This window comes from Natrix helvetica (assembly GCF_964273705.1).
Source record: "Natrix helvetica genome assembly, chromosome: 4".
NCBI classification, from domain to species: Eukaryota; Metazoa; Chordata; class Lepidosauria; order Squamata; family Natricidae; genus Natrix; species Natrix helvetica.
This window is the reverse complement of record NC_138550.1, coordinates 193,313-221,155: the sequence shown is the minus strand read 5'-3', so window position 1 is coordinate 221,155 and position 27,843 is coordinate 193,313. Positions and strand designations below refer to the sequence as shown.

Here is a 27,843-nt window from a genome sequence, read left to right as displayed (position 1 = left end):
GAAAAGGCACGATCGGATCCCCCGGCAGAGGGGCAGCCGGCGCTTCAGGCCCCTCCAGTCGGCAGGAAGCCTCAAGCAAGGCAGGCGGCCGGGGGAGGGTCCCAGCAGTGCAGGGGTTCTTAGGAGGGGTGGGGGGGGTCTTCTGCAGGGGACAGCAGCTTTCAGCCTCTCCTCCCCGCCCCGCCCTTGCAGCAGGGGCGCAGACACGGCCCTGGGCGAGGAGCAGCTGCACCTCGTCCGTCCCCCCCCCCAAGACCCGGCGGAGAGGCGGCTTCTTTTCAGAATACTTTATTTGTACACAATTCCATTAGCACGTGGCTGCCGCTGCTCAGCCAAAGGGGTGGGGGTGGGGCAGAGCTGGCGCCCTTTGGGAGACCGGCTGAGTTGGGTCGAGCATCATCGGCCGATGCGATGGGGGCGACACTTCCAAAGGGGCTGGGAAAACTGACCCTGCATCCCTTCTCCGCCTATGCAGAAGAGCTCTTTCCTCCCCCCCACCACTAGCCCCCGCCAAGCACAGGACTCGCATGGGACCTCTGGCTGCCTCTCCTTCCTCCCCCCTCCTCTTCTTGGTTCCATGTAGAGAGGGCGCCAGACTGGCCGGAGGGCTTTTTCCCCAGAAGAATCGCTGTCTAGCCCAGAAAGAAAAATGGAGACTGGGGATGGTGGGTAGGCAAAGTGACACCCCGCATGGCCAAGGGGCTGGGGCCTGGCCTTCACTGTGGAGCCCCACCTTTAAGCTCCCAGGAGGTCATCTGGGCTCCCCACTGGAAGCCTGTCTTGGCTTCGCTGCTCTCTGCAGGCATGGCAGAAACGCTCTCCGATTCCCCGCCCCTCTCCCGGTCCCTGCAGGTGGGCGACCATTCGGCCTTCTGCTAAGAGGAGTGGGGCTGCTTCCTCCCCTTTCTGGGCAATGATAAAGTGCAGAAAAAAACAAGGGAAGGGACAATCGCACGGGGGGGGGGGGCTGAGGGCAGGAGACTCCAAGGGATTCTTACTTGGGGGGCCTCCGGCAAGGACCCCCCCCCCAGTCATAAAAGCGAGAGCTGCATGGTGCCCATAGGGAGGCTCCCTCACTGTGGAAAAGGTCAGCTTTTGGGGAGATTGTGGGACCACCCCCAGCCCACTCCCTAGAAGCTGTCCCAGTGCTGCGTAGCTGCCGTTGTGGCTATTGGCACCTTCACACACAGCTGCCAGAACCTCTAACCTGGCGTGGGGTCGAGGACCCAGAGGGCCAGCCCAACCCCAAGCGCATAGTCCAGCAGGCGGGCCAGAAGGGACTCGGAGAGCCCCCACTTCCAGCCTGCCCCGCCAGGGTTACTGCAGGTAGCGGTAAGCCTTGAAACAGTGGTTGCCCGAGTCGGCCACCACCACATGTCCGTCCGAGGTGAGCGCCAAGCCTTGTGGCCCGTAGAGTGGATCCGCTGTGGTGTTGATGTAGGACAGGAAGGAGCCCGAACTGTCGAAGACCTGGAAGAGAGGAGGGGGCCTTGAACTCTTGTCGGGGGGGGCGGCGGCGCTGCCACCACGGCCAATATGATGAGTCAAGAGGAAGGGCACCTCCCTGCCCACGGACTCCAGTGGCCGCTCCCTGCGTCTCAAAAACCACATGGCTCATTCAGGAGCGGGAGGAAAGGGTAACAAGAATAATTAGGGGCTGCAGCCCCTCCACACCAGGATGCAGTCAGGTTCGGGCCTGAATGGAGTCGCCCTGCACTCCCACTAGCTGGGAGCAAGGTGCTGTTTTGAAGGCCGTTTTGCAGGAGTGGGGTGTTGCTGACCAGGGGCAGAAGGGAAGCCCCGTGCCACATACTGGCCACTCCTGGGCATGAAGGGCCATGCAGCAGGAGCATCGGTGGCTGCACCACCCTCGGGAGCGAGGGCCAAGGGTTCGAGTCATTGCCTTCGACCCCGTAGCTCAAGGGGACACTGGGAAGAGGATGCTGGATCATTAGAACCCCCTGCTTGGGGAGCCAATGAGGGACCCCGAAAGAGAGAAGGGGCTCAAGTGGTAGCCTGTGCTTTGGCGAAGGGGCTCAGCCCTGATTTTAGAGGCAACTGAAGAGGTAGCTGGCCCTGGAGTCAGCTCTGCACCTCCAGAGCACCCCAGGGGACCTCAGGCTTCACCCGCAGGCTGGCTGCTGAGGAGGAAGAGGCCAAGTTGCCCAGCTCCCATCAAGCACCTGGATCCGGCTGTTCCCCCAGTCTGCCACAATGATGTTCCCATTGGAATCCACAGCCACACCCGTCGGAGCGTTGAACTGCCCGTTTCCCTCCCCGTGGGAGCCGAACTTGAAGAGAAACTCTCCGTCTGCACTGTAGACCTGAGGACAGGAAGGGAGACGGCTTGGCGGAGGCTTCCCAGGCCCAGCATGGCACCACAAGAGGGACTGCCTGGCTTGCTCCAGCCCCTGCCTCTAGCTGCCTGTTGGGTGATGGGGGGGGAGGGGGTGTTGCGAAGGAACCAAAGGTGCAGGGAGAAGAGCTGGCCCCTCCCTAGCAAGCACGGAGCCTCCCCATAGCCAGTGGGGCCCAGGAATCCTCATCCACCTGGCTTCAGGACAGGAATCTCCTCCTCCTCCTCCTCAGGGCGGGAGACGTTCTGAGGGGGGTGGGGGGAACGGAGGCCCATAAGTCACAAGAGCAACCGAAGGCCCCAGCCAAGCCTTCCTCACAGCCACAGCACAGCTCCCCTTCCCCAGCATCACCTGGAACGGGCGGGGCTCCCTCTCACCTTCACAGAGTGGTTGTGGAAGTCAGTCACCACAATTTCATTCTTGTTGTTGACAGCCACAAAGTGTGGTCCTGAGCAAAGGAAACGGGAGGAAAGAAGTGAGCAAGAGCCCCGCTGCAAGGAGCACCCAAAGCTGGCAAGAGGGAGGAGCCTGCCTCACTACCCAACCTCTGCCAGGCAGCCAGAGGAGGCTTCTAGCATCTGAAAGGACCCACCTGCCTGCGGGCGGCAATGGAAGGCAACAGTGCAAAGACGAAGGAGGCAGGGGGCAGCCCCTCTCTTCCGATGCCACACACTCACGGGCAGGATGAGGGTGGCCCTGAAAGGGAGGCCTCCCAACCCTTCCCAGCTGGGCCTGAGGCAAAGGAGAGGAACTACTTGCGGCACCTGCAAACTGGCGCTCCGACGTGCCACGGCTCCCAAACTTGGCTACTAGCTTTCCGTTAGATTGGAAGATGAAGACGCAGCACGCCTTGTTGTCCACCACAATGATGTGCCCGTTGCGGTCCACTGCCACACCCTTGGGGCCCATCAGGCGCCCGGCTCCAATCTTGGTCTGAGGAGAAAGGCATACGGGCATGTGCCAGCTTCGCATGGTCCATGTGAAGACATTTGCATATGGACACTTCCCCCCCCCCCCACCCCCAGGGAGATGAAGAATAGCCTCTTCAATATGCTGCCTAAGGGCATTCAGAGACCATCCTTATCTACGCCAACCCATGACCACTTACTTACCTATCAACTATCAAATTCAAGGAATTTTCCAAAGGTTAAAAATATTGTAATTAAATTGTTAGCCTTTATTTATTTATTTATTTGATTTGATTTCTAGACCACCCCCTCTCCCCGAAGGGACTCGGGGCGGTGTACAGGTACCAAATTAAAAACCATACAAATAATCATAAATATAATTAAAATCGAATTAAACTTTAAACCCCTGTACAAATTTATAAAAATTAAAAACTTAGCCTAAGACCAACCCGTGAAATTTAAAAATACAGACTGAGGTGGGAGAGCTGGAATTAGGCCAAGCCGGCTAGATTAAACAGGTGGGTTTTGAGCTTCTTACGGAAGGAGTGGAGGTCCATGGTTGTTCTAATATCAGGGGGAAGGTCATTCCAGAGGGTCGGGCCCATCACAGAGAAGGCCCTTCCCCTGGGCGCCGCCCGCTGGCACAGCCTAGTGGACGGCACCCGGAGGAGTCCCTCTCTGTGTGAGCGAATCGGCCGAAGGGATGTGTGGGGCAGGATACGATCCCGCAAATAACTAGGCCCTGTGCCATGGAGCGCTTTGAAGATGATAATCAGCACCTTGAAAAACAGCCTTGAATCAGCCTTGGGAGCAGGTCCTCCTGACCCCTCTGCTTGATCGTTTGGCAGCTCTCTCCCTACAGAGGAAGGATCAGAGGGGTGTGCAGCCTTCCCCAGTCCCCACTGCAGCCAATCAGCGGACCAACACTCCCCAACCAACAAGGTTTGCAGCACAAGTCCCATGACTCACTTCCTGCTCCAAGCACTGAGAATGGAAATTCAACCTATCTGAAGAGGGTCAGCCAGAGGACAGGCCCACCACTGGGCAAAAGCAGAGGGCAGGCTGACCTGATGGGGACTCCCAAAAGCTCTCCAGAGACCCTGTCCTGCAAAACACGTCTGCTTCCCCAAATGCTCACCTTGAATTTGCCCTCAGGAGAGAAGATGCTGACCCAGCGATTGTCATAGTCTGCGATGATGATGTCACCATTGAGGTCCACCGTGACCCCAGTGGGGCGCTGTAGCTGTCCAGGAGAGCGTCCCCGTATGCCGAAGCGCAACCTGAACTGCCCCTCGTTGGAGAAGACCTGGTTGGGGAGGGAGGAAGAAAGCAAGCGCCTGTGAAGGGGTCCCGGGCAGCCACCCTGGTGTCTGCAGAGGAGCTGCTCCTACCTGCACACACTGATTGTTGCTGTCTGCCACCACGATGCGCCCGCTGCTGGAGGTGGAGATGCCCTGCAGGTTGGTGAATTCGCCCTTTTCTCGGCCCCGGCTTCCTGCCAAGAGAGGGGCACCGAGTGAGGTCAGGAGGGGCCCACCAAACCAGCCAGGAGTTACAGTGGCCCCCTTGCCCTCCGTCCCACCCGGGCACTGACCGACACGGAAGATCAGCTCGTCTTCGATGGGGTTCTCCTTCTTCTTGCCACTGCTGTACATGCTGGAGGGGCGGCGAACTGCCTTCTGGCGGATGTGGCCGCTGCTGGGAGACTTCACACGGCGCTTGACATCATCTGGGGAGGGGGGCACATCAGAGGCCTTAACGGCTTTGATCCGGAAGGGACTGCTGCGGATGGGCTGCCCGTAGAGGCATATGGAAAGCACGTGGTCGCCCTCCTGGCGCGCCGTGTAGAGCAGTTCATAAGTGCCATTCTTGTTGTCCTGCACCTCATGCTCCAGAGCGCAGTTGTCAGGGGTCACCACCTCAGCCTGCAGGCAGGCACTGCCATTGCGCACCAGCTCCCCATCCTTGTCCTTGGTGGTGATGGTCAGCGAGGCGGCCTGGCCCACCACGGCATGGCGGAGGCCTTCACCCGTTGCCACAGTCTTGTGGGCAATGGCGCTGGTGGTGAGCAGCACGCCCAGATTCAGGATGGACTTGCGCACACCCTCTGTCTCCACCACATAGTCCACCTGCGCGTTTTCGTGAGGCTGCTCAGGGAACTCCCGACTGGCCAGCTCGCTGAGCCGCTCACTCATTTGCTTCTTCACCAGCAGCACCTCTGTCTCCGAGCCGTGGTCCAGGGCTTGCTCGGTGAAACTGCAGCTGCTGAGGATGTTCTCCTGGCCCTGGCGCAGGACTTCCAGCTGGGCCTGCAGCACCTGAGCCAAGGAAGAAGAGGCTCAGCCCTGCCCCCCAAGGAGCCATCCGGGGAGACCCCCACCCTTTAGCTGCCAAAGAGCAGGGGAGGGCTGGCCAAGGTGAAAGTCCCCTCCTGACCCCATCTGGCCTGGGAGGCTCTGCCCATGGATCCTCTCAACCGTGCGTCTTCTCAAGCTGGATGAGGAAGCAAGGGGGGATGCCAGGGCCCAGAGGAGACCCCCTAAATTCCCTGGGTTTACCTTTTGTTTGGCCCCACAGAGGGCCTCTAGGTCTCGGACCAGCAGCCCCTTCCGCTGTCCCAGCGCCTTCTCCAGCTCAGTAAAAGTGCTCCCAATCTCGGCCACCGCATCGTTCTTGCGCTCTGCCAGCTGCTGACTGATCCCAGACACTAGTTCCACGGCTGCGGCCAGCTGTGGCAGGCTGGGAGAAAAGGAGGAACCCTCAGGAGCCTGGGCTGTGCAGCAGAGTAAAAAGCCCCCAACCCCCCAGCTGGATCTGCGGTTGTGGGCAGCCCACCCGGGTAATACCGGCTCTTGATGGCGTCCAGCTGCTGGCGCAGGGAGGCCTTGTGCTGCTCCACCACATCTCGCAGAGGCACAGTCACATGTTCCCGGTGCTCCCCCACCGTGCACTCGTGGCACATGGCCGTCTCACAGGCCTCGCAGTAGTACTCCATGGTCTGGGGGGCAGAGGGGGAAGTTGGTGATCCCTGGGCCTTTGAGACCCAATCCCCAGCCAGCATGGCTGACTTGTGGCCAAGCCCCCCGTCTCCTGCCCGCAGGAAACCCCTCTGGTTTTGGAAAAGAAAGCTGAGATGCGGACAGCCTACCCGCCCTCCCACTGCCCAGGGAAAGCTTCTGGGCAGAGGGCAAGAAGAGGGGTCACCAAAGTCACTCCCACCAATCCTCCCCACAAGTGCCAGCCCCACACATACCTTCCCCTCATGATTGGGGCAGGAGAGTGGCTTGCCCGGCACAGCACTGACAGAGTCCAGCATGGCGATGGCGTCGTCACGGCTGGCGCTGTCGGGCTGGCGCTGGAGCACTTCCATGAGGTTTGTGATGAAGAAGTTGTTCTGCAGAGCGGCCACCCCCTTCTCGGGGAGGATGGAGGTCTGGCGGCAGACGGGGCAGGAGAGGGTCAGGCTCTGGGGAGGGATGTAGTTCTGGAGACACCTGGCCAAGGGGGCAAAAGGCAAGTCAAGACGGGCACCGAAGGCAGAGGCCTCAGCCACAGCCTGCCCTTGAAAGGAACAAGTTGAGGGGAGGGGAGCAGGCACTGGGTGCCCAAAGTAGCCAGCCGGCCCTCTTGCTCCAGTCCTCCCCATGCCGGGCCCATGCTTGGGGCTCCTGCTATTCAGCCTGCCTGCTCCCCCAACCAGCTGTGTGCCCACGAGGTTTTGGATGAACTGCCACGGTCTGCCCACTGCCTCGACACCTCCAGCCCACCCCTCGAGCGGGCTCCGCTTCCTTGCAGCTACCCCCAATAAGGCTACAGCTTCGGTGCAGGGGATGGCGCCTGTCCATAAGGTCACCCGGCAGAGGATCAGCGCACAAAGTCTTTTGCCAGCCTGAACACACTTGAGTTTCCAGCTCTCCTTGAGATGCTGGAAGAGAATGAGCCCAGCTGCTCCAGGCCTTGGCTCACCGCATGGAAAGCGGGGTGGGTGGGGAAACTTCTCTCGTGGGCAGGGTGGGCTGGAAAGAGAACCATGGTCCTGCTCCAGCTCCAGCCAGGATTTGCACCAGAGCCCGGGGCTTCCTATTCCAGGCCAGGGAGCAGCTGCAGCTGAAACGCTCAGCCAGGCGAAAGGGAAGCGGGTTCCCTTCCTCAGAGGAGGGTGGTGGCTGGGCCTATCGAGTCTCCCCCCCGCCCCCGCTCAGGAGACACAGCAAACCTTCCCTCTCCTTTTGTGCCTGAACAATCGGGCCGACTGGCAATGGGTCACACTGAAGAAACCAAGAGTCACAATCAAGCATTTCCCCAGACGCCTCGGCTGCCTCCCTTCCTTCTGCTCTGCAGGACCTGCCTTCAAAGCCAATGCCAGGAGCCAGCCTTTTGCCCATAGAGCAGCCTTGGCATTGTGAGGAGAACCCCATTGCTCTGATGGCCAAGGCAGGCACTGCACCAGGGGAGTAACCTTTGCGCCCCTTCCCCAGACCGAGCGGCAAGGCCAAAATTCTGGGTCTGGTGTGGACGCAGCTTCCCTGGGGGGAGGGGTTTTGGCCAGGCCTCCTAGATGGCCGGCCCTCGGCACCCGTCTAAGCAGGAAGCGTCCTCTGGCCAGGCATCAGAGCCCAGTGGAGAGAGCTTTGGCCAATGCAGAAGCAAAGGGGCCCATTTTAGCTTCGGGGGACTGCAGGGACCAGCGCAGCTGCTAGCAAATTCTGCCCCAGAGAAATCCAGCAAAGAATCTGCGTGGTGTGGAGGCCAGAGACCACACCACCAGCACAGTCCACCATGTGGGAGACCCAAAGGCATGTCAGCTCTCGGCTTCTGAGCAGAGTTTCAAGGGTCTCCCTAACGGTGGGAGACGGGTGGGCTGCCCAAAGGCCATCACTGGTCAAAGAGCCTGAGTGGGCCAGCCCAGAGGCATCCCTTCCAGGAGCTTTGGGGACCTGGCAGTCTGCCTCTGCTGTGCTTGTACCAATGACCTTGGCTGGTAGGAGGCAGAGCCACAAAATCCAACAGGACATTTCGGAAGGGAACACAGACACACAGACACCGTTTTTGGGAGAGTGAAAGGCGGGGGTGGGGAGGAAGAATAATTTCCATCCTGCAAGACTCTGTTGTCCCCTTACAAGAAAGAAAGAGTGAGGACTCCCGGCCATATTCTGGGCTGGACTACCTCGCAGGGCGAAGGGTCTGCACACCCCTATGCTTAAACGGCCTTATGTCCTCCAAAGAAAAAAGGGTGGGTTGAAACCCATTTTGCTCTGGCTGAATCGTCCCTGCTTTCTAATATCACAGGTGCCTGTAAGAACCCTCCAGCCAGAGAGCCCAGAGCACCATAGGTCCCATCCATTCTGCTTGGGTGGGTTCTACCGCCCCCCCCCCCAATCCTTCTTACCTCTCACCCCTGCTCAAAGGCTCAAAGGAAGCACAGAGGCTGCAGCGCAACCCAAGTCCCACGCCTCACCCAGCGCAGCCGCTTTGGGGCTCCTACAACCCTCGGAAGGAGGGAGGGGGAGCAATCTGCGGAGGGGGGATTGAGGAGAATAGCTTCCCCCCCTCACCCGCAACGCCCTGTCGTGGTTCCTCATCCGTTCAGCGAGCCTCTTGGCCGGACGCCAATAGCCACCCGGAGGCAGGAGGTGGGAAGTAGGCCGGGACTCCCCCCGGGCAGACGGCGGGGCCGCGGCGCTCACCTCTCGCAGAAGGTGTGCAGACAAGGCAGCACCTTGGGGTTGTGGTAGCGGTCCAGGCAGATGCTGCACACCAGGAACTGCTTGTCGATCTGCCGCACCACCGGGCTGGAGCTGGACTCACGCTTGGCCATGGCGGGGGCCGGCGGGAGGCTGCTCGGCGCCTCTGCTGCTGCTCTGCCCGGGAAGAGACAAGCGGCCCTCCGGCCTCAGCCCTGCCGCACGCCAAGGACCAAGGGCGACCGCGCCTCCGCCGGGCTGCCTCTCGCGGGAGACGACACAGAGCGGAGCCGCATCCCCTCCCTCCCCTTCCCCGAGCATGCGCCGCGCCGCCCGCCTCGGCCCCCGGCCCGCCTGCCCATCCCCGCCCTCCCGGCCCCGGCCCTGGCCCTGCAGCAACGCCGCGGAACGCCGAGCCGCGCCGCCTCCTCGCCCCCCAGCGCCTCCGGGCACCGCCGCCGCGAGGAAAAGGAGGCCGCTCACCGACCGCGCCCGGGGCTTCCGGCCTTTCGACGCGGAGGCTGCAGTTGCGGGCGGCTCCTCCCCGTCCCTGGAGGGAAGACGGGCAGCGGCGGGGAGGCGGCCGGGCCGGGGAGGCTCTCCGAGGCAGGGCGCCCGCCACGCCCTTCTGCGGAGACGGCCGGCCTAATGGCTCCTCCGCCCTTCTCGCTCGCTGCGCTGGGCGGGGACGGTGCCTGCGCGCCCGGCGCGGCTCCCGCTCACCGCAAGGGCTGGCCGGCCAGGGGGCGTCAGCGCGAGCGGCGTCCGGGGCGCGGAGCCCGCATCTCTCTCTGCGGCCGCGGTGCCGCTCCCGGTGGCGGCGGCGCTGCGAGCGGGCTGGGCTTCTCAGCGAATCCCCTCTGCTGATGGGGCCGGAGCGTACCACTGCTGGCGGCGGGGGGGGGTGGCGGCAGCCGGAATCGCGCCCGCTCCCCTCCGCAGCGAGCACGGCGCCGCCCTCGCCCGTCCCTCTCGCGCAGCCCGGGTGTGCCTCGGCCGCCGAGGAGGCGGGACGGTGGCGCTGCCCCGCCTCGCCCCCCTGCCGCCGCCGCAGAATGGTCGCACCCGCCGAGCCCGCTTCGGAGCTGCAGCAGCTGCGGCTTCTCCGCAGTGCCCGAGCGAGGAGAAGCGAGCGGGTGGCGCGGCGAGCGGTGGACCCGCTCCCGCCTCCAAGGCGGTCCAGCCCGCGCGGGGAAAGGCCCTTGCCGGCCTCCCGGCTGCAGAGGAAGCCGCGGGATGATGGTTGCCATAGGAACTGCATCTGGGCCGAGGGTACCAGAGCAGGCAGGGGGGAGAGGGGTGGCAGGAGCAGCGGCGCTTCTGAGGGCGGAGGGGCTGCTGCGAGGGAGCCCTTCCTTTGCTGCCCTCGGCCTGGCGGGCTCCGAGCAGGCTGAATGGGTGGGGCGTCCCCCCTCAGTCCCATGCATGCACCCCGTATGCCCCAAGATGCCCTCCTTCCCTGGAGCCCCTGGCCAAGCCCTCCTCCAGTCCAGCCAGGGTACCTTTCCCTTCAACTTCCCAGGCAGAGGAGGGGCATCACACTGGCCTGGCAATCCAGAGCCGGAATCGAACGGGACAGGCACCACCATGCTCCCAGAAGGCCTCCCCACCCAGGATCAGAGCCCCATGGGTCCCCCGTTCCAGTTCCACCCAATGAGAAGCGGCTCCGAGTGCTGGCTCTGCACCCCTAGCCTCTGAGCAGATGTCTTTTCCCCTCCCACAAAGAGCCTCCGCAATCTGAAGCAGATTGCACCAGGGACCCTGCTTTCCACTTACCATGCATTACCAAGATTGCATGTTCCTGGGGGGATCACGCCTGTCCCCCACATCCGTGGGGATGGATATCTGAAAGGCATCATGAACGTCACCAAAAGTGTCCTAGGGCCAGAGGGTCCAAAATCCCAGAGCCACTCAGCCTTGCCAGGGTTCAGCTGAAGCCTGCAGCTCCCCTACCATCCAGGGCCTCCAGACAATAAAATGCCATGCTCCAGGCTGCCAAGCACTATCACCACATCTCACTTCAGAAAGTATTTCGCCAGGCATTGCCATGAAAACCGGGGATTTGCAAACAAGGCTGCAGCAGCCCCCCTAATGGATTGATCTCAAAGTCTGAATGTAGTCACCCCTCTGCAGCCTCCCCTCACTTCTGCAAAAAGCCCTCATCCCTCGCTCGAGGGTTTCACTCCATGCCAATAAATTTTCCCAGCTGCTGAAACCGTTTTCCAGAGAATGCCCTTTAGAGCCAGTTTTTCTTGCACCGGGCCCCTCACAAAGGGCCACCTCTGTCCTGGCATTTCACTAAGTTCTCAGCTACTTCCTCCACCTGATTTACCACTACTACTACTACTACTACCACCCTATAACTCCCGTTCAATTCAATTCTTTTCTCCCGTGGCTCTTGCTATCTGAGAGGGAAATTATGTGGTGGATATTCACCGTGTCTTCAACATGTTGCGTGGGGATCCCCCCCCCCCCCCCGTCTTTTCTGCCTGAAATATTATCTGTTCTGGCTGCTGAACTTTTTTCCCTGGGTGGTGGTGGGGCACTGGCACTACAACAACCTGTGTCTTCTTTCCACAGATTCTTGTTAGGGGGGTTGGTTGGTCTTCTGGTAGCCTTTGGAATCTCGGGGGGGCGGTATTTCACTCTCCCCCTTTTTATGCTTTGCTTCCAGCTCCTCAGTCACTCTCTAAAATAGCTGCCATTTGTGCAACACATGAGGCTGGATGATTTGAGAGCTACTGGTGAAATCGGAAGTCCAAGCTGGTGGCAGCTGCGCCAAGAGTCCCACAGGCCGAAGTCTGTGGCTGCCCCTGGCCCTGCCTGAAGCCCCTCTCCTTGGGAGACCTTCCTCACAAAGGAGCGCTACTTTGGAGTCAGGCTGGGCAGGTGGCAATCACAGGAGATCCGGCAACACCCAACAGACGCCCGGCAGCTCCTCGGCCATGGAGACAAAGAAACACAGAGAAACGCAAGAAAGTCTGGGTCACGAGTTCTTTCATTTGCCAAGAAGCGCAGGGCTGTGCCCCACCTGCATCTGTACCTGTGACCCTGGGGACCCCTCTTCCCCCCTCCCGGGCTGTGTACAGGATTTTGTTGTTGGTTGTGGTCTGTGTTTTTTTCAGGGTGGGCAGAAGCTTGTTACTTCTAGGTGGGGTCGTATCTCTCTCAATGGACCATGATGTAGCTACTCACCTCTCTAGCTGGGCAACCCAGATCATTTGCAGGGTTGCAAGTGGGCATCCCATTGCAATTTTCACATCCCGTATTGCCCCCCCCTGCCGCCGCTCTCCCCCTCCCCCGATTCCCACCTATATTGAATGGCAGAGGTGGAACATCCAACCTCCGTGGGCCAAGACCTCTGCGTTTTCTCATGGGGATCGGAAGCATTCCTAACTCGAAGCCTCTCTCTCCCCCTTTCTGAGATGTATCCCCTGGCCGAGACCGGGACCCATCGGCCACTATGCTGCTGATGACGCGGCCCACACTGAAGAACGGGGCTGAGCTGCTTGGATGCGGCCTTCCTTCGCTGCCCTCCAAGGGAAGCTTTGACTTAACATGCCCCCCTCCCCACTCTTCCAGCCCTGGAGCATGCAGCTTTTTGACTGACTAGAGAGCCTTGGAAGCCCAATTCTGTGCCACGCCTCCTCTACTCTTAATTTGCTGGCACTAAATGGCTGATGTTTTTCACCTATTCTGGCCATTTGCGATGGGGAGAGTTAAGGCTGGGAGTAAAACGTGCTCCTTCGAGCGATTTGCACAATGGGTGCCTGCCCTTCTTCCACTCGAAAGCCAATGGCAATCCAGCTCTTCCAGGACAGGAACAGCAGGTGCCAGCCTCCATTTCCTGTTTTGGTTTGTTCACTCGGTCTGACAAAGCGGAGGGAGGGATGAAATAACAAGGGGCAGACAAGCCCCCTCTTAAAATCCGACTGCAGTGCTCAACATCAGGACATGAGGCAATGGGCCCTATCAGGGACTCCCAAAGGTTGTGCACCAAGCCTGTCCTAGATTTTCTCCTCATGAAATGGCACACTCTGCGGAGATCCCACAGGCATCCCCGCCCCCCAGGGTCCACCTAATGGGACCCCACTCGGACGGACAGCCTGACAGAAGCAGTTATCTAATAGAGCCCAGTGCTTAAGTCAAAACTTGCTAATGCTTAAGGTCTTCAATTCTTGGAAATGCTATCCTGACCAGATGCACCACACTGACCATTTTATGTGGGTATTAAAGCACCAGATCATTGATGCTTGTTGGAAAAAAGCCGATAAAGCTTTTCCCCAAGAGGAAAGGGATTTGAAGGCTCGGTTGCTGTCGTTTTCCTGGTCAGCCCAGCCTCTCCCTCCCTCCCTTCTTCCCTCCCTCCCTCCCTTGGAATTTCACACATTCCTCTGCTTGCTGATCCCTGAACTGGGAGTCTCCTCAATCAAATGAGCACTGCATAAAGTATTCACTAACCTAGAACTTGCTTTCAATGCCATCCTAGTTTTGGGAGAAAGTCTGCAGGAGGAAGCCTGTCCAGATACTGAGAAGTGCTATTCAATTCCTCCATGATACTGAAAGGACCCTCATAGGCAACTCTGGGAGTTTTTCATGACTGATTTTACTTTTCCCAAACTTTAGGCCAACTTTAAAACTTGTGGACCAACTCCTAGAATTCCCCAGCCAGCGGAACTCCGCAAAGAGTATAATTTAACGGGGGAGAGAATCAAGGATAGGTTTGGTGCCTTAAGTGTCGCTGACGGAAATAGATACTAATCACATTGAGGCATTGTATGATAAAAATAATATGAGACTCATTTACAACAACTAGTTAGGTTTTTAAAAAAATGATAGTCATAAACCAACTGGTAAGCGGGCTAAATATTTTGGCTGGCAGGCACGCAGTACTTCCCCTGCCCTGTTTCTCCCCTGGAAGAACGTGGCATGAAAGCTGGCTGGCTGGCTTTGGGCCAGTCTCTCTCTCTCAGCCCCTCATAGGCTGTATGTTCATCGTCTTGATTTTTATAAAAACAATAAAGGCAGGATATAAATAAATAGATAATTAAATAAAATTCAAAGGTTCTGTTAGTGTCCCATGGCCACTAGGGGGCACTGGTACTGAGTGGAGACCAAGAGGCGCTCAGCATGTTCAGAGAGGGAAGCTGGGCTGGTTCCTTTGCCAACCCTGCGCCCTTGGACCCAAGAGCCCTCCCCCCCCCCCCCGCTCCTACTTTCCATCTTGCCAGACCAGCGTCAACTATTGGTGTAGGCAAGGACTCTCTTGGGGCTCCTGAGTGGCATCCCTGAGCCTGGGCATCGTTGGCAGGAAGAGCCTTGCAACTATACGCACATTCGTTCTGTCCAGTCACCTTCTCTAACATTCTGTGCGGCTGAAGGATTTAGCCATCATTATTCTTTATTCTAGAACTAAATTCTGAAAAGAAGAACCAGAAAGTCCAGTTGCCTTTGGAAAAAGCACCTCTGGGAGAACCATGAGTTGGATGACTGAGAATCTCCATAGACATTTAAGCCTGTTTCTTCTGCACCCGCCTCTCCCCCAGGAAAGATGTGCTCCTGGGTCTGAACCACTTCCACCCCACAGCCCTTGGCCACCCAGGGTCAGGTGGCAAGCTCAGTGGCTGGGCAGGTGCTAGAAGAGGTGGGCCTCAGGTCACTGGCCAGCCTCCCTTGACACCCTCCCCCCAAGCCCTCTCTGCAGAGGGAATAGGAGCTCTGGGTTCAATCCCATCCTCTGAATGATCCTGATTTTACCTGCTTGTAGGAAAAGCAAGAACAAGCCATTATCTCTGTGTTCCTGTCGCAGAGACGGCAGGGAACTATGGTGATGGCTTGGCCAGAAGGCAAAGAAACAGGCTCTACTCTTGTGGTCCACCAGCAGCCTGCAGAGCTACAGCGAGGAGGTTGGGGAGGAACATGGGCCAGTCCCGGAGTCTGGGGAAGGCTCAGACGAGGGCTCTATATCAGAGGCAGAGAGGGAGTCAGGGCCTTCTAGGAGTTATGTGCTGCCTTTGGAGCCTCCAGAGTCAGATAGCAGCAAGGCAGAGGAACGGGCTCCTCCTGTTCTCAGTGCACTCATGTGCAGAGTTGCCAGATGGCAAGAACAGTTAAGACAGAAGGGACAACTTGTGAGTAAGGCTTGGAGGTGATTGGCCCCTCCTATAGGACATAAAGGAGGAGCAAAGACACCTGAGCCTTTGCAGGAAGCAACCTTGTTCATGCTGGTCAGTTTACCTTCTGAAGCTCCGTTTTGACTCTTTGCTCCTTGCTCTGTGTGGCTTTGCCAAGCTAACTGCCAATTAAGTCTTTGGTAGCGTGTCAAGAAAGATAAAGGTGGGTGCTTATCAGCCTTATCCCAAAGGACTGTGGCAGCCTACTGTAGGACTCTTGAGAACTAATTGGGACTCATTACAGGCTGTGAATGAACATAATTCACAGCCTTTTAAATAAAAAGAGGGGTTTCGGGACTAAGCGTGTGCTTTTTACTGTTTCAGGAAGCCTAGGTCAGAACAACTCTCTCACCTGCACTCTAGAGGGGAAACTCCCCCATTATGGGCTGTACAGCCCAGGAGGAAGAGAGGGACCCTTGTATCAAAAGTAAAAACACTCTTCAGAGTCACTTTGGAGGCCCCTCTCACAAAAACACCTCACAAGAAAGCAAGATGAAAAACAGCCAAAGCCCTTCCCTTCTTCCCCAGGTTTGGTGGGCACATTTCATGTTCTCATTCTGCCCAAATTCCATAAGGAAATTCTCCCCCTTGTTGGAAGCCAGGGAGGCTGGTGCCCAACACTGAAAGGGAAGGCGGGGGAGGTGCTTGCTCAGCCCAACAGCTGCAAGAAGGGATGCTTCTGCCTTTGAAGACCAACCTTCAAGAGAAAGGAACCAGCCTCTGATGGAGCAGCCATGAAGGTTTGGAGATGGCCGGAGGGCTCTGGGGCTGCACAGGCCAGAATCCTGCAAGTCCTGATCCTTCCTGTTACCCTCTATGAAGGCAAAAGTTGGAGTCTGAAGAAGGAAGTTGGGAAGAAGAGTGACTTCTTGGACCTTTGGCCCTGGAGGAGATTCCTGAGAATACCCTGGATCACCAGGCAAATACCAAGAAAAAACAACTCAACCCACGGGACAAAGGGCCTCCGGGAGCCTGTGGCCAGGAAAACAATTAGGCCACCTTTGGACTCGGTTCATGAAGACCCAGCGGCTCTCTGGAGAAGGCGCCACTGCTGGGAAGGGAAGGGGAGAGGGGAGGGGAGGGGGGTAATAGGGACAGATGGCCATGGAAAGAAATCGCCCCGGTCGCAAGGAAACGATCAGCCACCCACATCAATCAGGGGGTCGCGCGAAGGCTCAGTTGGGCCAAGACTCGAGCAACTCCCGACGCCGGGCACCCCTCGGGGGAAGCGGGAGGGCAGCCCAATTAGCAATCGAACAGCTGGGGCGGAGCCGCCTTCCGAAGCCGGACGCAAGGCTGAGACTCGGCCGCCGGGCATGCAGTTTCTCTGGAGGTGCAGAGCTGGGCTGCCGGGGGTGGGGTGGGGTGGGGGGACGGGCCAGAATCCCTTCCAAAGCTGCCATGCCGGCCTGGGAGGCGCTTTCAGGCCGCATGGGACGAGAGAAGCGAGCGCGGCCCCGACCGCTGTCCTCCTGTAGGCGCCCGGCCTCGGGCGGGAATGTGGCTCGACTGGTGCCGCTCGCCCGGCGAGCTGCGCCTTCTCCACCCGCGCACCTGCCCCGAGGGCCGACGCCTCCCCACCTGGCCCTGCTGCTCCGGGGGCTCCGCGGCCAGAAGAGCCGCCGAGGCGCCCCGCGAGTCCGCGAGTCCGCGAGTCCGTGGGCAGCGGCAGCCGGAGCGAGGAGGAGGGTGCGCGCACAGTCGGGGCTTTCCACCTGCCCGGCCACTCCCGAGGAACCCGGCGGCCGTTTTCCTGTGGCTCCCGAGCAATCCGGAGGCACAGCCCGGGCAGGTCTTCCCCGGCGCCCGGGTCACCGCCGGCCTCACGAGCAGGACCGATAGCCGAGCGCCGAGCCGAATCACCTGTACAGGCCTCCGCCGCGAGAGGCCACAGGTAGCGAGCACCGCCGGCGCCTTCTCCCCGCTTCCAGAACTCGGGATGGCAGCCCGGAAGACGCCGCCCTGCCAAGGCCGGCCCCGCCGCCGGCTCCCTCGCGGACGAGCCCTGCCCCGGAGCAGAGACGGCGCTTCCTGCTGCCCCGCGCTGTACTTCTCTTCTGGCGAGATGCGGGAGCTACTCGGGCATCCCAGGCTCCTCAGTGCCCTTCTGGAAGACGAAGGACTTGGGGTGTTGACACCCTGCCAAGATTGCTGGGGTGGCTCCTGCTGGTCTTGGAAGCGGGATTCCCAAGACCCTTCACCCAAGCTTCCTGGAGGGGGGGGGTGTACTCCAGAGGGGAAAGCTGTTCCACCAGCCAGCAGCTCTAGGCAGAGCAGGAAGGATGAAGCCAGAGAGGGGTGATGCCCAGCCTGTCATGGGTGACATTTCATTTGTGATCTCAAGCCAGGCCGCTGGAAGCCCTGCCTGAGGGTGCTGCTCCTGTCTGGACTCTGGAGCCTATCAAAGCAGGGGAGAACAGGATGTGCTTCCCCCTCCCCCTTTGGAGGGGCTGCAAGGCCACGCAAACATCCCCCGAAATTTCCAGGCCTCAGGCAATCAGGTGCTGCTTAGGATTCCATTTCAAAAAGTATTTACAATTAAAAATTATGAATTTCTGATGCACCTCTGAGTGTCAAGGATTCACCCTCACATCCCCAGGGAAGCCCTGGGCCAGAGGACCCTGGGGTGAGCTTTTGTCGGGCATTTGGGGCTTCCACGCCAGGGCAGGCGAGTGTGGCTCAGATCACACAAGGCAAAGGGAGTTGAAAAAGGTTTATTGAATGTAAACAAAGTGGTCCGTAAAACCACTCAAGGCAGGGAAACGAGAAGGTTAAAACAGCCCCCCCTGTCTGCCCCCCCACATGGAGGGAATAGGAGGGACTGGGGGGGGCACAGCTCCCTTTGCTAGACCAGGGACCCAGCCTCGAACTAGGAGGGGCTGCGGGACTTCTCCCCTACACTAAGGCGACGCAGAAATCCCACCAGGCTACAGATTTCCTTGGAGGTGGGGGACGAGGGACTCTCTGGCCCCTTTGCTTGGAAGAGGGCAGGCAGGCGGAAGGTGCTGGGGGAGAGGGGGCCCTGGGTGGAGGTGGGGGAGGCAGGCAGGGCTGGGGGGCTGCTGAACAAGGCCTTGAGGCTCTGACCGAAGCCCCCGGCCTTCTTGCTACGGCTCGGGGGGGCTGGGGGAGGGGGCTCGGGGACAGCCTCCAAGGGCTCAGGGCAAGGGGACAGCACAGTGAGGGTGTGGCGCCTGTTGAGGTGCTGGGGTCTCGCTGCAGAGAGGCGTGGACCTCGTGGGGGGCGGCTGCGGCGGCCAGAGGAAGGAGTCCAGAGGGCAAGCAGGTCCAGGTCCACGTCCTGCAGGCCAGGATCTTGGGAGGAGCAGGTGGCAATGGAGCGCCGCTTCTGCTTCGCCTGCTCCTGCTGCCTCCGCTGCTGCTCTCGGTGCATGGCGGCCTCCCGGGCCTGATTCTCCTGTGGGGGTGGGGAGCCCAAGGAAGAGGTGAGAGAATTCCCCCCTTCTCAGCCTTTCAAGTGGCCTCTGTGACCCACGCTCCCTTGGCGGTGGGAAGACAGTCACACCAAGGCGGGGGGTGGGGGGAAGGCCAGCCAGACCTACCTCGATGGCCGTGAGGAAACGCTCCCCAAAGGCATGGAAGATGCCGCAACACTCGGGCAAGCGGAAGGCCTCGGGATCTTCGCAGAGGAAGTCGGCGAGCCTGGCTGTAGCCCACTGGAGGTCTTGCTGAGCGGCTTTCACGGCCTTGAGTTCCAGCTCTGCCACGTGCAGGAAGGACCCCATCTGGCCCTCCAAGCCCAGACCTTCCAGGTCCCCCTGAGCTCCCAAGAGACGCTGCTCCAGGCTCTGCAATTCTGCCGCCACCTCCTGGCCATCAATCCTGCAGAGGAGAACAGCCGCCACGGGCATGTCCTCAGGCAGGCGGCACCAGAGCAGGCAGAATGGCCTTGCCCATCTCCTCGGCCCTGCAAGATGGGTCTGATCCGGCCTACCCTCCTCCAGGGTCTCCTCTATTGCCTTCCTTACCGTGAAGCAGGGGCTGCGTGCTGGAGCTTCCGGGGAAAGTGCAGAAGGCTGGGGTCCTTCCTCTCAGCCTCCTGGAGAGGAGACAAAGGGTGCTCCAAAGGCGTCTCCTGTGACAAAACCTGAGGGGGGCAGTGTCTGCTCCAAGCCCCCTCCCCCTGCTCTCACCCAAGCCCCTTCTTTTTGCCCGGAAGGATTTTCTCTAATACTCATTTCAGCCCATCATCTGGGCAGGTATTTGGAAATGGTTGAGCCCACGTGACCTCTCCCCATGAAAAGGGTCAGAAGAGAACCCCTCCCCTTTCCAGAGGACCTTTTAAAAAAAGAGACCCGGCTGGGGGGTGCATTTGAGCGATTGCCCACCTCCCCACCCACCACACTGAATCTGCCCGGAAACCCCATCTAGTCTCCTAAAGAGCCCGAGACAGTGCCAGGCCAAGGCGTGGAAGGGGGTTCCTTTATGGCCAGGTCCCAGGGTCCTTCCACTTCACCCCTCAGAAAAGCTGCCCTGCAAACCATGGTCCCCCTCCCCAGCATAGGCAGGTGAAGGTGGGCTCTTCGGCCCCCTCTTGGCCAGTCCTAAAGACCAGCACCACCAACCTCCTGGAGCAGCTTCTCAAGGCAGCCACAGCAGAGCTTTCTCCACGGGGAAGGTCATCCTGCCCCTCTCCAGGGCTCTCCTTTGTGTTCCAATCTCTTCCCAGGGCTAAGACTCCTCCCTCCCTCCCACCCCCACCCCCACCCCCAGGCCCAAATCCTCACCAAGGCCAGGAAATGAAGGAGGTCCATGCCCGGTTGGTTGCCCCTCGTGTCAGGCAACCTCAGGAGGGACGAGATGTGAAAGCCGCAGGCAGACCCGGCATAGCCTCCCTGCAGGAGGGGAAGGGAGGGAGGGGGGCAAAGGGAGTCAGGTGCCTGCACCGCCCACCCTCAAGAGGCCTGAAGGCATCCACACTCCCCACTTGGGGGACCAGCCAGCCGCTTCCTCAGGTGACCGAGTCCCCAAGAGCCACAGTCCCCCAGGATTATCTAGACCCGCGCCAGTCCGGTTTCCGATCCGGTCACAGCACGGAGACGGCCTTGGTCGCGTTGGTCGATGATCTCTGGAGGGCCAGAGATAGGGGTTGTTCCTCTATCCTGGTCCTATTAGATCTATCAGCGGCTTTTGATACCATTGACCATGGTATCCTATTGCGCCGGCTGGAGGGGATGGGAGTTGGGGGCACCGTTTTGCGGTGGTTCGGCTCCTACCTCTCCGACCGGACGCAATGTGTGTTGGCAGGGGGGCAGAGATCGGCCCTGAGGTCACTCACTTGTGGGGTGCCGCAGGGGTCGGTCCTCTCGCCCCTTCTGTTCAACACATATGTGAAGCCGCTGGCTGAGATCATCCGTGGTTTTGGGGTTGGATACCATCTGTACGCTGATGACACTCAGCTGTACATTTCCACCCCAAACCACCCCAACGAGGCTGTCGAAATGATGTACCGGTGTTTGGAAGCCGTCCGGGTCTGGATGGGGGACAACAGACTCAAGCTTAACCCCTCCAAGACTGAGTTGCTGTGGTTACCGGCGCCTCGGTTCAACCAGTTGATTCCATCACTGGCCATAGGGGGCGAACAACTGCCCCCTGTGGAACGGGTGCGCAATTTGGGCGTCCTCCTAGATGCCCGGCTGTCGATGGATGACCATGTGGCAGCCGTGGCAAGGGGGGCGTTCCACCAGGTTCACCTGGTGCGCCAATTGCGCCCCCTATTGGACCAGGATGCCTTACGCACAGTCACTCATGCGCTGGTGACATCTCGTCTGGACTACTGCAATGCTCTCTACATGGGGCTCCCCTTGAGATGTACCCGAAGACTAGAGCTAGTTCAGAATGCGGCCGCGCGGGCCATCATGGGGAGTACTAGGTACTCCCACATAACACCTTTCCTGCGCGAGCTGCACTGGCTACCTGTGGTTTTTCGGGTGCGTTTCAAGGTGTTGATCACCATCTTCAAAGCGCTCCATGGCACAGGGCCTAGTTACCTGCGGGATCGCATTCTACCACATACATCCCTGCGACCAATTCGCTCACACAGGGAGGGACTCCTCCGGGTGCCGTCCACCAAGCAATGCCAACGGGCGGCGCCTAGGAGTAGAGCCTTCTCTGTGATGGGCCCAACCCTCTGGAATGACCTCCCTCCCGATATTAGAACTACTACCGACTTCCGCTCCTTCCGACAAAAACTTAAGACTCACCTGTTCCGACTAGCCGGCCTGGCCCACTTATATTTCTACTCTTACCTCCTGGCGGATATTTTATTTGGGATAGCTTTTAAGGTTAATGTTTTTAACTTTTTAAAAAAATTTAATTTTTTTTAATCTAACTTAACTAAATTGTACAGGGAACTTCTACTACCTCCTCCAGTCCTATGTTTAATTTATTTATTGTATACTTATAACATGTATATTTTTACTGTTCAACTATTTTAATATGACTGTACACCGCCCCGAGTCTCTTTTGAGAGAGGGGCGGTCTAGAAATCCAATAAAGTTAAGTTAATAAAGTTAAGTCCCAAGAGGAGCCCCGAGAAGTCACCTCATTTAGGTAGTTTCCCATCTCCAGCACCAGCCGAAGAAGGTCGTGAAGCTCTTCGCAACCCAGCAGCTCTGTGGGAAGAGGGGAGCTGAGCAAGGGGGAGGGCAGCCTCCGCCCCAGCAGGACCAAGCCCCGCCCTGGCCTTCTGCAGAGAACCCAGCTGGGCCCCCTCCCCTCCCCGGATGATGGGCCCCAGCTTGGCCCCCACACGGAGGATGGAGGCCCCTTGCAGTTGCACCTCCTGGTCAAGGGGGGTAGGGAGAAGAGAGCCAGGCTCCGCGCACCCAAGGCCGCCTCGGTCAGGATCTGGATGGCCGACTGGAGGGCGCTGAGCTGGGGGAGCAGCTGCAGCTTCAGCACGAGGAGCTCCAGGCGACGGGCATAGCTGGAAGACAAGAGGGGGGTGGGGGGTCTGTCCAGCAGTACCTTTAGAACGGCGCCCTCCATGCCCAGACCAGCCCCTCACCTGGGCACTTGGACGAGAAGCAGTGCAAAGACCTCGGCCTCCGAGAGGCGGCTCCGGTCACCCTGGAAAGACTCCAGCTTTTCCACCTTCCCAGGAGAAACAACAGTAATCATGAATCTGGCCAGGGGGCAAGTGCCCCTCTGCCCCTCCCCCGAGGCCCCCAATCACCTCCTTCCCATCCGGAAGCATCTTAAAGAGCTCCAGCAGCTTCTCCGGCCCGTAAGGGACTCCTGTGCCATGGCAGATATCGGCCACGATGTCTTCAACTGGCCTGGGGGGAGGAGGAGGGAGAGCGTCCTCGTGACTTGTCCCACCCCAAAGCCTGGGGTCCCTCTGCCCCCTCCCCCCTCACCTCTTGAACTGCTTGAGGAAGATTCCTAGATTCAGGATTTTCTTGGCATCCAAAAGGGAGGCCTAAAATGAGGGAGAGACACACACCCCCATTGAGGTTAGGGGAGGGGAAGGAACTGGGGCTGCTTTTGCCCTCTTGAAAAGAGCCATGCAACCCTTCTTGAGCGCCACCCCCTGGCAGGGATTCCCCACTTCTCCCGTTACCCTGCAGACCCTCTGGCGGTAGACAAGAGGAGGAGGAGAAGGAGGAGCCCTGGACCCTGCCCAGTTCCATCTCTGGAGACCCCCCCCCCCCGGAAGAACTGCCAGCATCTTCTTTTCAATACTTTGCACTGGGAGCTGCCCCGAGTTGGTTGAAAGAGGAGTGGTCCTATATGCATGTTTTAAATATACACATACGTACGTGCATTCATTCTCTGCCAACTGGCATCCACCCCGTCCTTGTTAAAGGCAGCCCTCGGCTGAAAGAGTGCCATTCCATGCCCCCTGTCAAGTACCCAGCTCAGGTGAACTCTTTTGGCCCTCCTTCACATTTTGGGGTGTGGGTGTGGGTGAGAGAGAGGGAGAGAATCTTCCAGCTTGGTCTGATTAATCTAGAACTCATTTTGTCCGCCAGGTGTTGCTCCCATCGGTGGCATCAAAGCCCAGGTCATTAAATAAAAAAGCCATGAACAGCACCCACCCCAGGGACCCTCTGGCCATTCGCTCTTTTCAACCAGAAAGACACAGCTTTCTAAACGAAGGAACTATCAGGCGTTACTTCCATCTTTCTTGGAAATAAGCAACTGGCAAGAAAACTATGCGCTGCTTTTGCACACTCTGCTCAGTTGGGGGAGGGGGGCAGGCTGGGGGGAACTGCACTCCCCCCCCAGAGAAACAGCACTAAGTGTGTTGTGTTAATGTGGCCGCAAAGTCTATCGACAATCAGGGGAGGTCAGTCCTATGAGTCCAGCGATGGGAAAGGTCTCCCCAAAGCTGGATGGCCACTGATACCCCTCCCCTCCTCAGCCGCATCAGCCCTTCCTGCTTTTCAATGCCAAGGCCTTCCAGAGGGAAACCGGGGGGGGGGGGGGGGGCTCTTGAGCAAACAAGCCTTCCATTAGCATTCCACACTAGAGAAGAGTCCGATTTGGGTCTTCTCTAGTGTGAAGATTTGGGTGAACTTCCATGGCTCAGGGTCCTCTATCTGGCAAAACTCTTCTGAGGACAAAATAATCCCCTTCCTCCCCCCTCCCCCCAGACTATCTTGAGCTGCCCAAAGAAGGTCCGCAATGAAAGGCTAGGCGAGAGAGAAGCGAAGGGGCTCTTGCCTCGAGTCCCTCGGGGGCCACGGGGCTCTTTTCGCAAGAGGCTGAAGGGGGGGGCGGGGATTTCTATCGCCTTTCAAATATTTCTTTGCTGCTGGAAGCTTCAAACACTCTTGTCAGAAAGAAGCAACTCCGAGCACGAAGGAAAATGTCCTGCGAAGGCCCCCCTGGAGTTCGGGCTCCAAGAAACAACACCAAAAGGTGCCACTCAATCTCGGGGCGGGAGGGAGGGCAGTCGGCTGCACCCAACCCCCCTTTTCTGGCCGGGGAGGGGGAGCTGCCAGACCGCGCCACTCTCTGGGCTGGCTCGGCCCTGCGCTGCACTGCGTGGCGCACCCTCGGTGAACCGGCCAGGAAGCGGCCGTCGGAAGCGAGAGCAGCCGAGGGCGCTGCTGCCAAGCAGAGCTGGCGGTCCGCCTCCGCCCGCCCTCACCTGCTCCGTCGTGGGGAAGGCCCGGAGGCCGCTGCCGGTCGGCTCCGGCCGCTGCCCGAAGAGCTCCTCCAGCAGACGCCAGTCGGGCGTCCAGTCGCCGCGCCGTCGCGCCGCCGTCCAGAGGTTGGAGCGCCCGCGGATGCGCTCCGCCGGAATAGCCTCCCAGTTGAAGTTCCGGAGACGGACCGGGCGCCGCGCGGAGGGCTCCTCGGGCGCCCCCTGGCAGGGCGTGGCGTGGACCAGGCTCACGGCCGGCGGTGGAGGCGGCGGTGGAGGCAAGGAAGGACCCGCGGGGGAAGTGCGGGCAGAAGAGGCGGACGAGCTCGGCGGTCCCGGCCCCGTCCACTCCTCCGGCGAGGCCGCGGCGGACGCGCCCTCAATAGTCACCATTGTCGGCAGGGACGGGGGTGGGACGCGCGGCAGGAGAGCCCGGCGCGCCTTAGGCCGTCCCCTCGGGGCCAGAGGAGGGCGGGCGTGGCGCTCAGGCGAAGGGCCGCGGCGGAAAAGGCGCTCCCGCTCCTGGCCAGCGTAAGGCGGCAGCCTCTGCCACGCCGCCCTCGAAGCGCAGAGATGACCCGGAGCAGCCTTCGGTACGCGCCAGCCCCTACCCGGGGAGGCGGGGCGGGGCGGTTCCGGGGGAGCCGTGCGGGTCCGAGGGCGCGGGGGCCTCTTGAGGCGGATGGGCTCGCGGGGAGGGCCGCGCCCAGTCTTTTTTCGAGGGGACGTCCGGCGGAAGCGGCAGGCAAAGCTCGGGCTTCTCTCGGGGCGGCGGCGGCATCTCCCTCCCTCCCTCGCTCCCCCCTCCGGCCCTGCCCGCCCTGGCTAAGTCTTTGGCCTGGCCGACGCCAAATTCGCCGTCCTTTCTGGCCTCTGCTCTGAGGGTCAGCTTCCGGCTTGCCTAGCCCGGCTGCTGCCCTCCCCTTCCCCGGAGCCCCGCTGTCACCTCCAGCCAAGCTCGCGTCGGGTTCCCGCGAGCGGCTTCCCGGGGGCTTGGCCGGCGAACAAGGCCCAAGGCACCCTTAAGGCTGGCAGCGGCCCAGGTGACAAAGAAGAGCGGCCGAGAGATCCCGCGGAGAGGCAGTTGGAGGAGCGGACCCTCCGGTGGGCTGTATGGGATCCCGGCTGGCCGGCTAGGATGCTTTCTCTGCCTCTCGAGGGTCTCTCGCCCGCAGGAAAGCCCGGTGAGGCCTTGGAGGAGGGAGGGAAAGGGCTGGGAAAGGCAGCTGCTTCTTCAGAGGAAGATGGCGGGCAGGAGAGGAAAACGGGGGTCCTGAGATTCCTGGAGGAAAACTGCAAAGGATTGAAAGGGAAAAAACGGTTTGGGAAAGATCAGCCAGGCCTCTCCAGCAGAACTGAATGGAAACCAAATGCTATCAAGCTCCCCTGTCTGTGACCTTGAACCAGGCTGTAGGGTGGTGCCTCCTGCAACATTTTTGAACCACGGTTAGCCTCAAATGGGCTAATTTTACCACATGCATCCAAAATTTGGGAGCCATGGAATTGAAATTTGGCAAATGTGATAAAACATTCTATGAATAGTAGAAAATGTTGTAAAACATTTTCTGTCATCAATTCCTGATGTGTCACAACTAATTCAACATGGGCGACTTTTAAGGCGGCCGCATCTCTGAACATCTCCCTAACCCTGAATTTCTAAGACCTTTTCTAGTCCAGTCGCACTCTGCCCTTTCTGAAGGGACTGGGGAGTCTGCCAAGGAAACCCTCTGGAAGGATGGCGGTGGGTGTAGGGGGTGGTGGGTTGTCCAGTAAAGAAAAAAAGTGATCTGGACTGAGGATGGAATGCACGAGATGCTTGTAATTATGCAGTGCCTTGGCAACTTATCTGTGTGGTTATAGCCACGTCTGGCAATTAGAATAATGCAAGGAATTTTCCTTTTGTATAATGGAACAGTAACTAGAATGAATGCAAAGCCTAAATGGAGATGTGTTTGTTTTGTGGGCCCACAAAGACCTTCAGCAAAATTCCAGCTGAAGGATATCACAGTTGAAATCAGAGTACAATATGCCAAGCTGGTGGTGTGCAGACCATGGAATCATAGATTCTTAGGCCTGGAGGGGATCTTGAGGTCTTTTAGCCCAAGGCAAGATCCTTACATCATTCCAGACAAAGGGTTGCTCAATCTTTCCTTGAAAACTTCCAGTGACAGAGTACCCACAACTTCTGGAGGCAAGTCATTCCACTAATTGTTCTGTCAGGAAATTTAATAATAATAATAATAATAATAATAATAATAATAATAATAATAATAATAATAATAATAATAATAATAATAATAATAATAATAATAATTTTATTTGATTAGCCGCAACCCTCTCCCGAAGGACTCGGGGCGGCGTACAATCAAACAGATAAAAAATACACATAAGACAAACATATATACAAAAGAACAGAGACATATACATATGTGCATGGAGGAGGATGGACTTAAGTGAAAGACAGTTAAAAATACAATTTAAAATCCCCCATCTCATTTCCAGGTGAATCTCTCTCTAGCCAGCTTCCACCTGCCCTCGGGGGCTATGAAGAATAAATCCAGGCCCTCTTGACAGCCCTTCAGCGGCATGTGAAGACGGCTATCATGACCAGAGTTCTGCTCTTCAGTAAGCAGTGTGAAAGAGGAAAGTTTATTGTTCTTCTATTGATTTAGAGAAGTCAACAACTTGCAACCTGCAGGCCCAATTCAGTCCACCGCCTGTTCTTGTATGTCTGCAAGCTTAGAACACACTGATGGGGAGCAGGTGGCTAGGCCTTGGGGCAGTGGCAGCCTATCAGCAGCTTCCCAGATGGCTGTTGCATTTCTTAGCTTGGAGACCTGCCAGCCCAGCCGTGCCCACAGAGGTGAAGAGGGATAAAAAAAATAAAAAAAAAGAGGGATGGGATCTGCCTGTCAGAGGAAAAGCTTGCTGACCCCCCCCCCCACTTAGAGGAGCAGGTGGTGGCAGTTCTCACGATGACCCAGGAGCCTTAGCCAAGATGACCTGGGCCTCCTTGCCCCCCAGCTTTACAGCAAGTCCCCCTTGAGAAGCAAGCTTGGAAGCTAGCGCAGAGCCAGAATGAGTGCCCAAGCTGTGAGCAGACCTAACCTCCTCCTGCCAAAGAATAGCCCTTGGGGGGGGGGGTCTCTTTATGGCTCCCTTACCTCCTCCAAGGTCAGGCGCCCCAAGGGCCTAATTGAGGCCTGGCTGGTTGGGAGTTGTTGGGGCCTTCTTTGGGGTGGGCCTGGCCCCTTCTTGTTCCAAGAGTTTTGGGAGCAGAATGCTCGCTGGGCTGTCCCAAAGGTGTTTTTTTTCTTCAAAAGGCAACTGGACTTATGCTCTTTTCTTGAAGAGGTTTCACTTCTCTTCCAAGAAGCATCTTTAGTTCTGGAAAAGCACCTCTGGGACCGCCACCACCTGGAGGACTGAGAATCTCCATAGATATTTAGCTGTGCCTGTCCCTGCCTTCCCCTCCTCCAACCTCCATTAATACTTTAATTTCACCATGGGGGTGGGGTGGGGTTTTTTTCCATTTTATTCCATTTGTGCTCTTAGGTTGCCCGATTCTCATTCTGTTCATAAATGAAATGAATTGCATTGATC

General features: G+C 58.6%; 2 protein-coding genes across 5 annotated transcripts; both read right to left on the bottom strand.

Annotated features, from left to right (window-relative positions):
* Window positions 1-272: 272 nt before the first annotated feature.
* TRIM3 (tripartite motif containing 3) lies at window positions 273-9,810 on the bottom strand. 4 transcript variants are annotated; one of them, XM_081950664.1, is made up of 11 exons: window positions 9,673-9,810; window positions 8,953-9,126; window positions 6,519-6,759; window positions 6,112-6,263; window positions 5,824-6,004; window positions 4,657-5,583; window positions 4,404-4,571; window positions 3,122-3,290; window positions 2,735-2,805; window positions 2,184-2,324; window positions 273-1,470 (listed from the first exon to the last, which is right to left on the bottom strand). In XM_081950664.1, the coding sequence occupies exons 2-11, from the start codon at window positions 9,081-9,083 to the stop codon at window positions 1,318-1,320; spliced, it is 2,334 nt and encodes a 777-aa protein (XP_081806790.1). In that variant the 5' UTR covers window positions 9,084-9,126; window positions 9,673-9,810; the 3' UTR covers window positions 273-1,317. The 4 variants fall into 4 exon arrangements, with proteins under 4 accessions (XP_081806790.1, XP_081806791.1, XP_081806793.1 ...); XM_081950665.1 differs by having other exon boundaries at window positions 8,953-9,121; window positions 9,673-9,747; XM_081950667.1 differs by lacking the exon at window positions 9,673-9,810 and adding an exon at window positions 9,433-9,652.
* Window positions 9,811-17,820: 8,010 nt separating this feature from the next.
* Window positions 17,821-24,770, bottom strand: LOC309391114 (FH2 domain-containing protein 1-like). Its single transcript, XM_081951218.1, has 10 exons — window positions 24,244-24,770; window positions 22,505-22,566; window positions 22,321-22,423; window positions 22,153-22,238; window positions 21,971-22,071; window positions 21,687-21,757; window positions 19,871-19,978; window positions 19,112-19,182; window positions 18,686-18,965; window positions 17,821-18,540 (listed from the first exon to the last, which is right to left on the bottom strand). Exons 1-10 carry the CDS (start codon window positions 24,631-24,633, stop codon window positions 17,992-17,994), a joined length of 1,821 nt encoding a protein of 606 aa, XP_081807344.1. The 5' UTR covers window positions 24,634-24,770; the 3' UTR covers window positions 17,821-17,991.
* Window positions 24,771-27,843: the final 3,073 nt, after the last annotated feature.

Bases quoted from the DNA above. Each gene is read 5' to 3' on its own strand.
- TRIM3 (XM_081950664.1), bottom strand. From the start codon at position 9,083: ATGGCCAAGCGTGAGTCCAGCTCCAGCCCGGTGGTGCGGCAGATCGAC. The intron at 4,572-4,656 runs GTAGGAGCAGCT...CTCCCCAACCAG, and splicing joins GCAACAATCAGTGTGTGCAG to GTCTTCTCCAACGAGGGGCA. The intron at 2,325-2,734 runs GTGAGAGGGAGC...TCCTGTCCTCAG, and splicing joins TCCACAACCACTCTGTGAAG to GTCTACAGTGCAGACGGAGA.
- LOC309391114 (XM_081951218.1), bottom strand. From the start codon at position 24,633: ATGGTGACTATTGAGGGCGCGTCCGCCGCGGCCTCGCCGGAGGAGTGG. The intron at 22,424-22,504 runs GTGAGGGGGGAG...TCCTCCCCCCAG, and splicing joins TTCCTCAAGCAGTTCAAGAG to GCCAGTTGAAGACATCGTGG. The intron at 19,979-21,686 runs GTGACTTCTCGG...CCCCTCCTGCAG, and splicing joins TGGGAAACTACCTAAATGAG to GGAGGCTATGCCGGGTCTGC.